General features: G+C 35.6%; 1 protein-coding gene across 1 annotated transcript; it reads left to right on the top strand.

The window, feature by feature from the left end:
- Positions 1-15,075: 15,075 nt before the first annotated feature.
- LOC143241840 (protein mab-21-like 2) lies at positions 15,076-16,883 on the top strand. Its single transcript, XM_076485116.1, has one exon. The coding sequence runs from the start codon at positions 15,165-15,167 to the stop codon at positions 16,260-16,262; it is 1,098 nt and encodes a 365-aa protein (XP_076341231.1). The 5' UTR covers positions 15,076-15,164; the 3' UTR covers positions 16,263-16,883.
- The last annotated feature ends 607 nt before the right edge of the window (positions 16,884-17,490 follow it).

Below are 17,490 nucleotides of genomic sequence, written 5' to 3'. Positions count from 1 at the left end.
TGATGTATCGGTGTGCTGTTGAATGAGTGAAAACCTTATCCACCAAGCTAAGTCTGGCTGATGTATCGGTGTGCTGTTGAATGAGTGAAAACCTTATCCACCAAGCTAAGTCTAGCTGATGTATCGGTGTGCTGTTGAATGAGTGAAAACCTTATCCACCAGGCTAAGTCTAGCTGATGTATCGGTGTGCTGTTGAATGAGTGAAAACCTTATCTACCAAGCTAAGTCTAGCTGATGTATCGGTGTGCTGTTGAATGAGTGAAAACCTCTTCCACCAAGCTAAGTCTAGCTGATGTATCGGTGTGCTGATGAATGAGTGAAAACCTTATCCACCAAGCTAGGTCTAGCTGATGTATCGGTGTGCTGTTGAATGAATGAAAACCTTATCCACCAGGCTACGTCTGGCTGATGTATCGGTGTGCTGATGAATGAGTGAAAACCTTATCTACCAAGCTAAGTCTAGCTGATGTATCGGTGTGCTGTTGAATGAGTCGAAACCTTATCCACCAGGCTAAGTCTAGCTGATGTATCGGTGTGCTGTTGAATGAGTGAAAACCTTATCTACCAAGCTAAGTAACTGATGTATCGGTGTGCTGTTGAATGAATGAAAACCTTATCCATCAGGCTAAGTCTAACTGATGTATCGGTGTGCTGTTGAATGAATGAAAACCTTATCCATCAGGCTAAGTCTTACTGATGTATCGGTGTGCTGTTGAATGAGTGAAAACCTTATCTACCAAGCTAAGTCTAACTGATGTATCGGTGTGCTGTTGAATGAATGAAAACCTTATCCACCAGGCTAAGTCTGGCTGATGTATCGGTGTGCTGTTGAATGAGTGAAAACCTTATCCACCAGGCTAAGTCTGGCTGATGAATCGGTGTGCTGTTGAATGAGTGAAAACCTTATCCATCAGGCTAAGTCTAGCTGATGTATCGGTGTGCTGTTGAATGAGTGAAAACCTTATCCACCAAACTAAGTCTAACTGATGTATCGGTGTGCTGTTGAATGAGTGAAAACCTTATCCACCAAGCTAAGTCTGGCTGATGTATCGGTGTGCTGTTGAATGAGTGAAAACCTTATCCACCAGCTGCTAAGTCTGGCTGATGTATCGGTGTGCTGTTGAATGAGTGAAAACCTTATCCACCAAGCTAAATCTAGCTGATGTATCCGTGTGCTGTTGAATGAGTGAAAACCTTATCTACCAAGTCTAGCTGATGTATCGGTGTGCTAATTCTAGCTGATGTATCAGTGTGCTGTTGAATGAGTGAAAACCTTATCCACCAAGCTAACCTTATCTAGCTGATGTATCGGTGTGCTGTTGAATGAGTGACAACCTTATCCACCAGGCTAAGTCTAGCTGATGTATCCGTGTGCTGTTGAATGAGTGAAAACCTTATCTACCAAGCTAAGTCTAGCTGATGTATCGGTGTGCTGTTGAATGAGTGAAAACCTCTTCCACCAAGCTAAGTCTAGCTGATGTATCGGTGTGCTGTTGAATGAGTGAAAACCTTATCCACCAGGCTAAGTCTGGCTGATGTATAGGTGTTGGGAGGTATAAGTGGAAACCTTTCCTATCAAGCTAAGTTTGGCTGATGTATAGGTGTGTGGGGAGGGCAGTGGAAACCTTATCTACCAAGCTAAGTCTGGCTGATGTATAGGTGTTGGGAGGTATAAGTGGAAACCTTTCCTACCAAGCTAAGTCTGGCTGATGTATAGGTGTGTTGGGAGGTATAAACCTTAACCTTAAGTGGAAACCTTAACCACAGCCTGATTCATATATAGGTGTATGTGGACGATATAAAACTAACTTTACTAAATCTAGTTTGGAAGAAGAAATCACATTTGTAAGGCTCCCTAGGGTACATCTAAGTTGTGGTTCAAGCCCTAAATAAAAGCTAGAGAACCCAGCAAAGAAAAACCTGAGTTGAAGGGCTGGAGTGAGATATTTTTATCCAAACAGTTGGTTTCCGACCTGTTTATTTACTAATTGCACTGTATCATCAGGCTCGTTCTTTTGGCATTACAATAAAAACATAGAAGCGGAAAGTGTTAGAATGGAAGACTCCTATAGACACGTGTCTCGTATTGTATCGAGATAACCCCTATTGTGACTGATGTAACCAACGTCATCTCCTGCTTCTCTAGGGTCACAAAGTGATGACAGTCGAGCCGGCCACACAAATTCTATCGGGTGGGAAGTACCCTCGACTGAAGAGTCGTGTTACTAAATACACACATTTCGTCTTATCCAAACACCGGTACAACGCGATAAAGATTTCTTCTATTATCACCTGTTCAGCTGTAATACAACTTGTAGCTAAGCTAACAAACCTTCACCGTCATCGAAGTAAGAGTAGTGTTTTTCCAGATACATAAAACGAATATTTGGTGTATTCCTTTCAGGAAGATAATGTCAAAGTGATATATTAAAGTAGCTATAAGTAAATCTTTTAACATTCTCTACGGTCTTTAATAGAACCAGATTAGTTCATCTGAACAACTGGAAGAGAAACATTTTACGAACGAGTAGAAAACTTCATTATACAACACAGATAACTGATGTGGTACGTCATTGTACTACACAGATAACTGATGTAGTACGTCATTGTACTACACAGATAGCTGATGTAGTACGTCATTGTACTACACAAATAGCTGATGTAGTACGTCATTATACTACACAGATAGCTGATGTAGTACGTCATTGTACTACACAGATAACTGATGTGGTACCTCATTATGCTGCACAGATAGCTGATGTAGTACGTCATTATACTGCACAGATAACTGATGTGGTACGTCATTGTACTACACAGATAACTGATGTAGTACGTCATTATACTACACAGATAACTGATGTAGTACGTCATTATACAACACAGATAACTGATGTAGTACGTCATTGTACTACACAGATAACTGATGTAGTACGTCATTATACAACACAGATAACTGATGTAGTACGTCATTGTACTACACAGATAACTGATGTAGTACGTCATTGTACTGCACAGGTAGCTGATGTAGTACGTCATTGTACTACACAGATAACTGATGTAGTACGTCATTGTACGTCATTATACAACACAGATAGCTGATGTAGTTCGTCATTATACTACACAGATATCTTATGTAGTTTATCATTGTACTACACAGATAACTGATGTCGAACGTCATTGTACTACACAGATAGCTGATGTAGTTCGTCATTATACTACACAGATAACTGATGTAGTACGTCATTATACTGGACAGATAACTGATGTAGTACGTCATTGTACAACACAGATAACTGATGTAGTACGTCATTATACTGGACAGATAACTGATGTAGTACGTCATTATACAACACAGATAACTGATGCAGTACGTCATTATACAACACAGATACTGATGTAGTACGTTATTATAGTACACATTTAAAGTAGATACATTTAGCTGACAGTAGCAATTCTGAAACGCGTGCACGTCTTCGGTCATGTGCTAATTATCCCTTCTCGGACTGATATTAGCTCATTAGAAGGGAGAACTATGAACATTTAACTCTCATTAGTACCCTAGAATTCCAGACATGTTTTCACCATCATGTTGATGACAGCACGAGTTTCAAATCTTCTTTGGTTGAAGCAACCCTCCCTCTCACACATTCCCACTTCTAAAGACGTACCACAAGAGTAAAAAAAAAACTTTGGAAAAAACCCAGAAACTTACACAGCTTCGAAAAGAGTGTGACAGTTAAAACCTCAAAAAGGAAAAATAAGAAAGTTATATATGACTTTAAAACAAACACAATATAATAACATTAGTTGTTTAAACTAGAAAATATACAAACACAATATAATAACATTAGTTGTTTAAACTGGAAAACATACAAACACAATATAATGGCATTACTTGTTTAAACTGGAAAATATACAACTACAATATAATGACATTAGTTGTTTAAACTAGAAAACATACAAACACAATATAATGACATTAGTTGTTTAAACTGGAAAACATACAAAACAATATAATGGCATTACTTGTTTAAACTGGAAAATATACAACTACAATATAATGACATTAGTTGTTTAAACTAGAAAACATACAAACACAATATAATGACATTAGTTGTTTAAACTGGAAAACATACAAACACAATATAATAACATTAGTTGTTTAAACTAGAAAATATACAAACACAAAATAATGACATTAGTTGTTTAAACTAGAAAATATACAAACACAATATAATGAGATTAGTTGTTTAAACTAGAAAACATACAACTACAATATAATAACATTACTTGTTTAAACTGGAAAATATACAAACAATATAATAACATTAGTTGTTTAAACTAGAAAATATACAAACACAATATAATAACATTAGTTGTTTAAACTAGAAAATATACAACTACAATATAATGACATTAGTTGTTTAAACTAGAAAATATACAAACACAATATAATGAGATTAGTTGTTTAAACTAGAAAACATACAACTACAATATAATAACATTACTTGTTTAAACTGGAAAATATACAAACACAGTATAATAACATTAGTTGTTTAAACTAGAAAACATACAACTACAATATAATGACATTAGTTGTTTAAACTAGAAAATATACAAACACAATATAATGAGATTAGTTGTTTAAACTAGAAAACATACAACTACAATATAATAACATTACTTGTTTAAACTGGAAAATATACAAACACAGTATAATAACATTAGTTGTTTAAACTAGAAAATATACAACTACAATATAATGACATTACTTGTTTAAACTAGAAAATATACAAACACAATATAATGAGATTAGTTGTTTAAACTAGAAAACATACAACTACAATATAATAACATTAGTTGTTTAAACTAGAAAATATACAACTACAATATAATAACATTAGTTGTTTAAACTAGAAAATATACAACTACAATATAATGACATTAGTTGTTTAAACTAGAAAATATACAAACACAATATAATGAGATTAGTTGTTTAAACTAGAAAACATACAACTACAATATAATAACATTACTTGTTTAAACTAGAAAACATACGAACACAATAAAATGATATTAGTTGTTTAAACTAGAAAACATACAAACACAATATAATGATATTAGTTGTTTAAACTAGAAACGTACAAACACAATAAAATGATATTAGTTATCTATGTTTATTCCAACTACCACAATACTCTTAGTGGACTTAATACTAATTTTTGCTGAGTAGTGAAACTATACACTATGAAACGAAGTCGTTTCAAGAAGAGTTAAAATACTGGATACACAACTTTACGTTTCATCAACAGTCAGAGTTCTGGAAACATACCGATGACATTTAACGAACATTCAGTGAACTAGAAACACAAAACTAGTGTATCAGTAATGTGTTTTTTATAGCAAAGCTACATTAAGCTATCTACTGAGCCCACCAAGTGGAAATGAACCCCTAATTGTAGCGTTATAAATCGGAAGGCTTACCCTTGTACCAGCGGCGGCAGCATTTCACTAATAACACTGGAATAGTGTTTATGGCACAACAAATCAGGAGTTGAGTATATAGGAATAGTGTTTATGGAACAACAAATCAGATGTTGAGTAAATAGAAATAGTGTTTATGGAACAACAAATCAGGTTTTGAGGAAATAGGAATAGTGTTTATGGAACATCAAATCAGGTGTTGAGTAAATAGGAATAGTGTTTATGGAACAACAAATCAGATACTGAGTAAATAGGAATAGTGTTTATGGAACAATAAATCAGGTGTTGAGTAAATAGAAATAGTGTTAATGAACAACAAATCAGGTGTTGAGTAAATAGGAATAGTGTTTATGGAACATCAAATCAGGTGTTGAGTAAATAGGAATAGTGTTTATGGAACATCAAATCAGGTGTTGAGTAAATAGGAATAGTGTTTATGGAACAACAAATCAGGTACTGAGTAAATAGGAATAGTGTTTATGGAACATCAAATCAGGTGTTGAGTAAATAGGAATAGTGTTTATGGAACATCAAATCAGGTGTTGAGTAAATAGGAATAGTGTTTATGGAACAACAAATCAGGTACTGAGTAAATAGGAATAGTGTTTATGGAACATCAAATCAGGTGTTGAGTAAATAGGAATAGTGTTTATGGAACAACAAATCAGGTACTGAGTAACTAGGAATAGTGTTTATGGAACAACAAATCAGATGTTGAGTAAATAGAAATAGTGTTTATGGAACAACAAATCAGGTTTTGAGGAAATAGGAATAGTGTTTATGGAACATCAAATCAGGTGTTGAGTAAATAGGAATAGTGTTTATGGAACAACAAATCAGGTACTGAGTAAATAGAAATAGTGTTTAGGGAACAACAAATCAGGTACTGAGTAAATAGGAATAGTGTTTATGGAACAACAAATCAGGTACTGAGTAAATAGAAATAGTGTTTAGGGAACAACAAATCAGGTACTGAGTAAATAGGAATAGTGTTCATGGAACAACAAATCAGGTACTGAGTATATAGGAATAGTGTTTATGGAACAACAAATCAGGTGTTGAGTAAATAGGAACAGTGTTTATGGAACAACAAATCAGGTACTGAGTAAATAGGAATAGTGTTTATGGAACATCAAATCAGGTGTTGAGTAAATAGGAATAGTGTTTATGGAACAACAAATGAGGTACTGAGTAAATAGCAATAGTGTTTATGGAACAACAAATCAGGTACTGAGTAAATAGGAATAGTGTTTATGGAACAACAAATCAGGTTTTGAGTAAATAGAAATAGTGTTTATGGAACATCAAATCAGGTGTTGAGTAAATAGGAATAGTGTTTATGGAACAACAAATCAGGTACTGAGTAAATAGGAATAGTGTTTATGGAACAACAAATCAGGTACTGAGTAAATAGGAATAGTCTTTATGGAACAACAAATCAGGTACTGAGTAAATAGAAATAGTGTTTATGGAACAACAAATCAGATGTTGAGTAAACAGGAATAGTGTTTATGGAACAACAAATCAGATGTTGAGTAAACAGGAATAGTGTTTATGGAACAACAAATCAGGTACTGAGTAAATAGGAATAGTGTTTATGGAACAACAAATCAGGTACTGAGTAAATAGGAATAGTGTTTATGGAACAACAAATCAGGTACTGAGTAAATAGGAATAGTGTTTATGGAACAACAAATCAGGTACTGAGTAAATAGGAATAGTGTTTATGGAACAACAAATCAGGTACTGAGTAAATAGAATAGTCTTTATGGAACAACAAATCAGGTACTGAGTAAATAGAAATAGTGTTTATGGAACAACAAATCAGATGTTGAGTAAACAGGAATAGTGTTTATGGAACAACAAATCAGGTACTGAGTAAATAGGAATAGTGTTTATGGAACAACAAATCAGGTACTGAGTAAATAGGAATAGTGTTTATGGAACAACAAATCAGGTACTGAGTAAATAGGAATAGTCTTTATGGAACAACAAATCAGGTACTGAGTAAATAGAAATAGTGTTTATGGAACAACAAATCAGATGTTGAGTAAACAGGAATAGTGTTTATGGAACAACAAATCAGGTACTGAGTAAATAGGAATAGTGTTAATGAACAACAAATCAGGTACTGAGTAAATAGAAATAGTGTTTATGGAACAACAAATCAGGTGTTGAGTAAATAGGAATAGTGTTTATGGAACAACAAATCAGGTACTGAGTAAATAGGAATAGTGTTTATGGAACATCAAATCAGGTGTTGAGTAAATAGGAATAGTGTTTATGGAACATCAAATCAGGTACTGAGTAAATAGGAATAGTGTTTATGGAACAACAAATCAGGTACTGAGTAAATAGGAATAGTCTTTATGGAACAACAAATCAGGTACTGAGTAAATAGGAATAGTGTTTATGGAACAACAAATCAGATGTTGAGTAAACAGGAATAGTGTTTATGGAACAACAAATCAGGTTTTGAGTAAATAGGAATAGTGTTTATGGAACATCAAATCAGGTGTTGAGTAAATAGGAATAGTGTTTATGGAACAACAAATCAGGTACTGAGTAAATAGGAATAGTGTTTATGGAACAACAAATCAGGTACTGAGTAAATAGGAATAGTGTTTATGGAACAACAAATCAGGTACTGAGTAAATAGGAATAGTCTTTATGGAACAACAAATCAGGTACTGAGTAAATAGAAATAGTGTTTATGGAACAACAAATCAGATGTTGAGTAAACAGGAATAGTGTTTATGGAACAACAAATCAGGTACTGAGTAAATAGGAATAGTGTTAATGAACAACAAATCAGGTACTGAGTAAATAGGAATAGTGTTTATGGAACATCAAATCAGGTGTTGAGCAAATAGGAATAGTATTTATGGAACAACAAATCAGGTACTGAGTAAATAGGAATAGTGTTTATGGAACAATAAATCAGATGTTGAGTAAATAGGAATAGTGTTTATGGAACATCAAATCAGGTGTTGAGTAAATAGGAATAGTGTTTATGGAACAACAAATCAGGTACTGAGTAAATAGGAATAGTGTTTATGGAACATCAAATCAGGTGTTGAGTAAATAGGAATAGTGTTTATGGAACAACAAATCAGGTACTGAGTAACTAGGAATAGTGTTTATGGAACAACAAATAAGGTGTTGAGTAAATAAGAATAGTGTTTATGGAACAACAAATCAGATGTTGAGTAAATAGAAATAGTGTTTATGGAACAACAAATCAGGTGTTGAGTAAATAGGAATAGTGTTTATGGAACATCAAATCAGGTGTTGAATAGTCTTTATAAATAGTAAATATAGTCTTTATGGAACAACAAATCAGGTACTGAATAAATAGGAATAGTGTTTATGGAACAACAAATCAGGTACTGAGTAAATAGCAATAGTGTTTATGGAACAACAAATCAGATGTTGAGTAAATAGGAATAGTGTTTATGGAACAACAAATCAGGTACTGAGTAAATAGGAATAGTCAGGTACTTATGGAACAACAAATCAGGTACTGAGTAAATAGGAATAGTGTTTATGGAACAACAAATCAGGTACTGAGTAAATAGGAATAGTGTTTATGGAACATCAAATCAAGTACTGAGTAACTAGGAATAATGTTTATGGAACAACAAATAAGGTACTGAGTAACTAGGAATAGTGTTTATGGAACAACAAATAAGGTACTGAGTAACTAGGAATAGTGTTTATGGAACAACAAATAAGGTACTGAGTAACTAGGAATGGTGTTCCGTAAATGGAAAACATCTTGATATCACATCGATCAACTTCCACTGAAGGACGACAACACAATTCGAACTTTTGTAATAACAAGAACTGATAAACAAAATTTTTCAAGTATTAGAACAATCTGAAGTGTAAGTGTATACCTGTGAAGATGAAATTATAGGGGGAATGTTCATTTGGGAGTAGTAAACATCGTGGTCAGTACAACATTCATGTTTAATTAAAGGGTTTTGTTTGAGATGTGTTTATTCAATTAAAGCGTATTTCGTCGTGTGTTTAACGTCTCAGCCAATCGATCTGTATCAGGTCCAGGTTATTCCTGACAAAAAACAATTATTTTTACTTTTCGTGGCTGTTTATTATTATCAGTACTGTACCCTTGTTTATTATTATCAGTACTGTACCCCTGTGTATTACTATCAGTATTGTACCCTTTTTATTATTATCAGTATTGTACCCCTCTTTATTACTATCAGTATTGTACCCTTTTTATCATTATCAGTACTGTGTCCCTGTTTATTATTATCAGTATTGTATCTTTGTTTATTATTATCAGTACTGTGCTCCTGTTTATTACTATCAGTATTGTACCTTTGTTTATTATTATCAGTACTGTGTCGTGGTTTATTATTATCAGTATTGTACCTTTGTTTATTATTATCAGTACTGTGACCTTGTTTAATATTATCAGTATTGTACCCTTGTTTATTATTATCAGTACTGTGACCTTGTTTAATATTATCATTACTGTGCTCTTGTTTATTATTATCAGTACTTTACCCTTGTTTATTATTATCAGTATTGTACCCCTGTTTATTATTATCAGTACTGTACCCTTGTTTATTATTATCAGTATTGTACCTTTGTTTACTATTATCAGTACTTTACCCTTGTTTATTATTATCAGTATTGTACCCCTGTTTATTATTATCAGTACTGTACCCTTGTTTATTATTATCAGTATTGTACCTTTGTTTGTTATTATCAGTACTGTGCTCTTGTTTATTATTATCAGCACTTTACCCCTGTTTATTATTATCAGTACTGTGTCCCTGTTTATTATTATCAGTATTGTACTTTTGTTTGTTGTTATCAGTACTGTGCTCTTGTTTATTATTATCAGTACTGTGCTCCTGTTTATTATTATCACTATTGTACCCTTGTTTATTATTATCAGTACTGTGTCCCTGTTTATTATTATCAGTATTGTATCTTTGTTTATTATTATCAGTATTGTACCCTTGTTTATTATAGTACAGCTTCTGATGTGTAGTCTGAAATCGCCATACGGTTTCAGTATAGCTTTAGGTGTTTAGTCTGAAACTGACATATGGGATCGGTATAGCTACAGATATTTAGTCTGAAACCGATATACGGGATCAGTATAACTTCAGATGTTTAGTCTGAAATCGACGTATTTGACCAACATAAGTTTTTTTATGTTTTGACTAAAACCAAAAATTTTTTCATCCAATTTTGTAAGAATCGTGAAAAGAGTTTTTCTTAGATTTATGTTCCTGACTTTATAAACTCTAGTTTCCAGTCGTATTTTAATAAATTTCCAGTCCCCATTCCCATAACATAGATCATGATATTAGCAGTATTGAAACTGTTATGTCAATTATCTAAACACAGAAGAGAACAGGTAAGAACCACTAAAGAGATTATACAACCTTAGAACATGTACAAACATCGCACGTGAGGTTTCTTTAAAGAAACTGTAAAAAAAAAAAAAAAAACATTCGCAAAACTTCAGGTTGTTTAACGGTTGATACGGGTTTAAATATGTCATCAAACCTGGCAAAACTTCAGGTTGTTTAACGGTTGATACGGGTTTAAATACGTCATCAAACCTAGCAAAACTTCAGGTTGTTTAACGGTTGATACGGGTTTAAATACGTCATCAAACCTAGCAAAACTTCAGGTTGTTTAACGGTTGATACGGGTTTAAATATGTCATCAAACCTGGCAAAACTTCAGGTTGTTTAACGGTTGATACGGGTTTAAATACGTCATCAAACCTAGCAAAACTTCAGGTTGTTTAACGGTTGATACGGGTTTAAATACGTCATCAAACCTGGCAAAACTTCAGGTTGTTTAACGATTGATACGGGTTTAAATACGTCATCAAACCTGGCAAAACTTCAGGTTGTTTAACGGTTGATACGGGTTTAAATACGTCATCAAACCTAGCAAAACTTCAGGTTGTTTAACGGTTGATACGGGTTTAAATACGTCATCAAACCTAGCAAAACTTCAGGTTGTTTAACGGTTGATACGGGTTTAAATACGTCATCAAACCTGGCAAAACTTCAGGTTGTTTAACGGTTGATACGGGTTTAAATACGTCATCAAACCTGGCAAAACTTCAGGTTGTTTAACAGTTGATACAGGTTTAAATATGTCATCAAACCTGGCAAAACTTCAGGTTGTTTAACGGTTGATACGGGTTTAAATACGTCATCAAACCTGGCAAAACTTCAGGTTGTTTAACGGTTGATACGGGTTTAAATACGTCATCAAACCTGGCAAAACTTCAGGTTGTTTAACAGTTGATACAGGTTTAAATATGTCATCAAACCTGGCAAAACTTCAGGTTGTTTAACGGTTGATACAGGTTTAAATATGTCATCAAACCTAGCAAAACATAACGATGTTTAAAACACTTAATAAGTAAAAAAGTCACGTGGTTCTAAAAATACAATTGATTATGTCTTAATGATTTGAACACTCACGTGATTTTCAAAATACAAACGTGCAAACCCTGGTGCGTCTGTTTTTCGTAAACAAAAGTCATATATTGATCCCAGAATTAAAGGTACATTGTCTCTGATAATACGAACACTACTTCCTAGGGATAGACTGTCTTACCTACTGGGCAAACTGGGCAATTGCTCGGGGCCACACACATGGAAGGGCTCGTGGTGGTATGCCTTTTAGTTTACTTCTGACTTTTCATATCACCATGGAGCCCCATTTACTGAATTCTGGTAGAGACTCCACAATGACAAATAAATCACCTGTTACTAGGTCATAACACATAACAAACAGTACAGGTCAGATCACAATAGCACAAAACAGTTCAGAACAACAAACAACACTACAGATCAGGCCACAATAACATAGAACAGTTCCGATCAGGCCCTAGAACAACACATAAAAGCACAGGTAACATTACAAAAATATATATACAATTGAAATTAGGACATAATAAAAATACACAATTGTTCTAACTAGAGTTATGTTCAAAAACGACACCTTAGTTATCCTAATTACAGTCACGTCCTGGTCACACATTCTAATTTTTTTTCTAATTACACTCACGTCCTGGTACAACATTTTAATTATTCTAATTACTGTCACGTCCTGGTTCAACATTCTAATTATTCTAATTAAAGTCACGTCCTGGACACACATTCTATTTTTTTCTACTTACAGTCACGTCCGGGTTCAACATTCTAATTATTCTAATTAAAGTCACGTCCTGAACACACATTCTAATTATTCTAATTAAAGTCACGTCCTGGACACACATTCTATTTTTTTCTAATTACAGTCACGTCCTGGTTCAATATTCTAATTATTAAAACTAAAGTCACGTCCTGGACACACATTCTATTTTTTTCTAATTACAGTCACGTCCTGGTTCAACATTCTAATTATTCTAACTAAAGTCACGTCCTGGTACAACATTTTAATTATTCTAATTACTGTCACGTCCTGGTCACACATTCTAATTATTCTAATTACAGTCACGTCCTGGTCACACATTCTAATTATTCTCATTACAGTCACGTCCTGGTCACATTCTAATTATTCTAATTAAAGTCACGTCCTGGTCACACATTCTAATTATTCTCATTACAGTCACGTCCTGACCACACGTTCTAATTTTTTCTAATTAAAGTCACGTCCTGGTTCAAGATTCTAATTATTCTAATTACAGTCACGTCCTGGCTCAACATTCTAATTATTCTAATTACAGCCACGTCTTGGTCCAACATTCTAATTACAGTCACGTCCTGATTCAACATTCTAATTATTCTAATTACTGTCACGTCCTGGTTACACATTCTAATTATTCTAATTACAGTCATGTCCTGGTTCAACATTCTAATTATTCTAATTACAGTCACGCCCTGGCTTAACATTCTAATTATTCTAATTACAGTCATGTCCTGGTTCAACATTCTAATTATTCTAATTACAGTCACGTCTTGGTCCAACATTCTAACTACAGTCACGTCCTGATTATACATTCTAATTATTCTAATTACACTCACGTTCTGGTCATTATAATTATTCCAATTACAGTCATGTTCTGGTTCAACATTCTAATTATTCTAATTACAGTCACGTTCTGGTCACACATTCTAATTATTCTAATTACATTCACGTCCTGGTCACACATTCTATTTTTCTCTAATTACAGCCACGTCTTGGTCCAACATTCTAATTATTCTAATTACAGTCACGTCCTGGTTCAACATTCTAATTATTCTAATTACAGTCACGTCTTGGTCCAACATTCTAATTATTCTATCTACAATCTGTTATGATTCAACATTTTAATTATTGTAACTACAATCATATCTTGATATAAACTGTGAGGTATGTAAATAAACCTGTTACTCAATGAAACACAACCGAGATATGCCAACTGTTATTGTATACAGTTTCACAATATTTAAAATATATAACATCCACTAAAGAAACCATTTGTGTAACGTCACAGCACATCTTTCTAAAATGGGAGAGAACTCAAGAAGTCGTGTTCTATTTAGTTGAATTTCAAGAAATATCTGATTATAGTCAAATCTGCAAGACCGCAAGTTAACAACACTTTTTATCTGCAGACATTTCCATCACACACTAACCCTAACAGTTTACCAAACTGGAGACATTTCCATCACACACTAACCCTAACAGTTTACCAAACTGGAGACATTTCCATCACACACTAACTCTAACAGTTTACCAAACTGGAGACATTTCCATCACACACTAACCCTAACAGTTTACCAAACTGGAGACATTTCCATCACACACTAACCCTAACAGTTTACCAAACTGGAGACATTTCCATCACACACTAACCCTAACAGTTTACCAAACTGGAGACATTTCCATCACACACTAACCCTAACAGTTTACCAAACTGGAGACATTTCCATCACACACTAAACCTAACAGTTTACCAAACTGGAGACATTTCCATCACACACTAACCGTAACAGGTTATCGAACAATGTTTCAGAACGAAACCTCAGTGTGAATATACTTGACCTGAATTACTAAGACAATGTGATTTTCTCAACATATATAAAAATGTTCGGGTTCTAGTGCGTACGTGTTACGTCAAAATAGAGATTTTTAAATTTAAAAATATAATACATATTTTCAGAAACAAGATGTACTTTCTTGCCTAAAACAGTGGCTATGGGAAACCTACCTATAAACAAACGTTTCTACTGTTTAAAGTACATCCTTGCTAAGTCTGATACCCATATTCTCCAGACAAGGACCACCTGGTTAGCTCCACCCTCAGCCGTCATAGGGCGGAGTTTCCTGTCTACACCTTGTCCATTGACTGATTAAACTTGACAGCTAACTCGATTCCCCTTCCCTACCATATTTTCTTTCGCTGGCAGACCAATCGCCATATTCCTTCAACCTCTTGTTATCCCAAGGTTCCCACCGCTAGACTGCTCTACTGTTCTAACTTTTTCCCTCGTCGCAAAGACTTGGATATCGTGATCGTCTCGTCAGCCAATAGTGCATCATTAGGGGCGGAGACTGGGAGGCAGCAAAATATATCAGTAGAGCCGCCTAGTGGTAACCAACTACGCTTGTAACAACATTTTGTCATAAACTCTGCGTCTTGCAGAAGTCAAGTTGGTAGTAGTGGAAGAGATTAAACCGAGATGTTGGTGCCGTCTGATATGATGGCAGCCCAGTCCAAGCTGCTATATCAGCTGAACAAGTTCTACGGGGAGCGGGTTCACGCCCGTAAAGCGGCTGTCGCTAAAACGGTTAGAGACGTCTGTAAGGTTGTACAGGACGTGTTGAAGGAGGTTGAGGTACAGGAACCACGGTTTATCTCGTCGCTCAACGAATGTAACAGCAGGTTCGACGGCTTGGAGGTGCTCTCACCGACCGAGTTCGAGGTGATCCTGTACCTTAACCAGATGGGGGTGTTCAACTTCGTGGACGACGGATCTTTACCTGGCTGTGCCGTCTTGAAGCTTAGCGATGGCCGAAAGCGTTCCATGTCACTCTGGGTAGAGTTCATCACGGCCTCGGGCTATCTGTCCGCTAGGAAGATTCGCAGCCGTTTTCAAACGCTCGTGGCTCAAGCGTGTGACAAGAGCAGCTACCGAGATGTGGTCAAAATGGTTGCCGACACCACAGAGGTCAAACTGCGAATCAGAGAACGATATGTTGTGCAAATCACACCGGCGTTCCGCTGCAGCGGACTTTGGCCGCGGTCAGCAGCTCACTGGCCAATCCCACACATCCCTTGGCCCAACCCCAACCTTGTGGCCGAAGTTAAAGCCGAAGGATTCGATCTATTGTCCAAGGACTGCATTTCTCTGCAGGGTAAACAGTCTTCAATGGAAGGTGACGCCTGGGTATTACACTTCATGGAAGCCGAGAACAGCCTGCTCGCCGGAGGCTGTCGGAAGAAGTGCCTCAGTATCCTGAAGACGATGAGGGACCGTCACCTGGACCTGCCAGGCAACCCCGTCACGAGCTACCATCTCAAGACCCTGCTACTGTACGAGTGTGAGAAGCACCCCCGAGAGCTGGAATGGGACGAGGCCTGTCTGGGTGATCGCCTCAACGGTATTCTGTTACAGATGATCTCGTGTCTACAGTGTCGCCGTTGTCCGCACTACTTCCTCCCCCAGCTGGACCTCTTCAAGGGAAAGTCTGCCAGTTCTCTCGAGAACGCAGCCAAGCAGTGCTGGCGCCTGACCCGGGAACTGCTGACCAACCCACGGTCATTAGAAAAGCTGTAACAATTAGTTTTATTTAAAGTGATCCAATGACATTCGAAATGACCTTTGTTACACAGGACGCAACTGTTGGAAACGAGTTAAAGACCTTTCATAAACGAGATGTAACTGCTGGACATGAATACAGACGTCGTTAGGCTGAAGTGTAACCTTGACAGTAGTGTTACAAAATCTGAGATTCTAAGTGACACGTTATCCAGGGAGGAGATACGGATGTTTGAGGATCTGTTCCAATATAAAACTGTGGCTGATTGTGTCAACCCGAACCGTCAGCAAATGTTAACGTTATTCATATTTCCAGTGCGGGACATAAACAAGGAAAGGTAAAACCGATAAGACGCTGAATTAGCGAATGTGAAAGTCGAGCGACACCTAGAAGGTAAAGAAATGACGTTAAATGTTCAAAAATTAGAAACAAGAGAGAGAAGGTTCACTGTCGGCCGTGGAGTTATTGTTAAGAGTAAACGAGACCTTGAAATGGTAAATATTTAAGAAACTCTTCTTTATTCAGATAATTTATTTATGATCGTCGTGTAGAATTCGTTATCTGTTAGTAGTAACTAGTTCTGTATGCTGTAGTTGTATATTTTTGTTTTGTACAGTAAACTCTCACGACAAAGTGGCTTCAAATCTTCTGTCTACTTACTGTACCTCTGTTGTTACACACATACACGAAACCAATAAGTTTTAAGTACAACGAAATAACCAAGTTTTTTCTAATGGGTTTTTAGCTTATTACAGTTCTCAACAATGTAGTATAAATAGACTCATGTGTAAGTGACACACAAAACTCTTTTGGTAGAATTGGCGACAATGCACTGAATTGTCTCGTGTCTTTAGTCAGAGACATTGCAAAATTAGCACTGTCGAGTTAGAATACCTCAAAAAACAAACTAAAGACAATAATCACCAGGAAAGATCGGGTTCTGGTTCCATCCACATCTTCTCTTGATATTTAACTGTGGAAATTCACTTCGTTTTTCTTGTGTTTGAAAACATTTTGTTCTGTTTGTTGTTTTCTTATTATATCGTTTAGTTCAAAGGTCAGACTTCGTAGATTTTGGATAAACTGTTCTAAAAATGCTGTGGGAACAAATTTAGACTGTAAAACACAGATTTCAAAGTTTGGTAAATACAAACAACAACGATATAGAAAAGTAAAACATCCATACTCTCTCTTTTACCGCAGTAAGGACTTTCAACACAGTATGGACTTTGCTAGAATGGAAAT

This window comes from Tachypleus tridentatus, unplaced genomic scaffold (assembly GCF_004210375.1).
Source record: "Tachypleus tridentatus isolate NWPU-2018 unplaced genomic scaffold, ASM421037v1 Hic_cluster_1, whole genome shotgun sequence".
Taxonomy (NCBI): domain Eukaryota; kingdom Metazoa; phylum Arthropoda; class Merostomata; order Xiphosura; family Limulidae; genus Tachypleus; species Tachypleus tridentatus.
The sequence above is the reverse complement of the archived record's forward strand: the minus strand, read 5'-3'. Positions and strand labels throughout refer to the sequence as shown.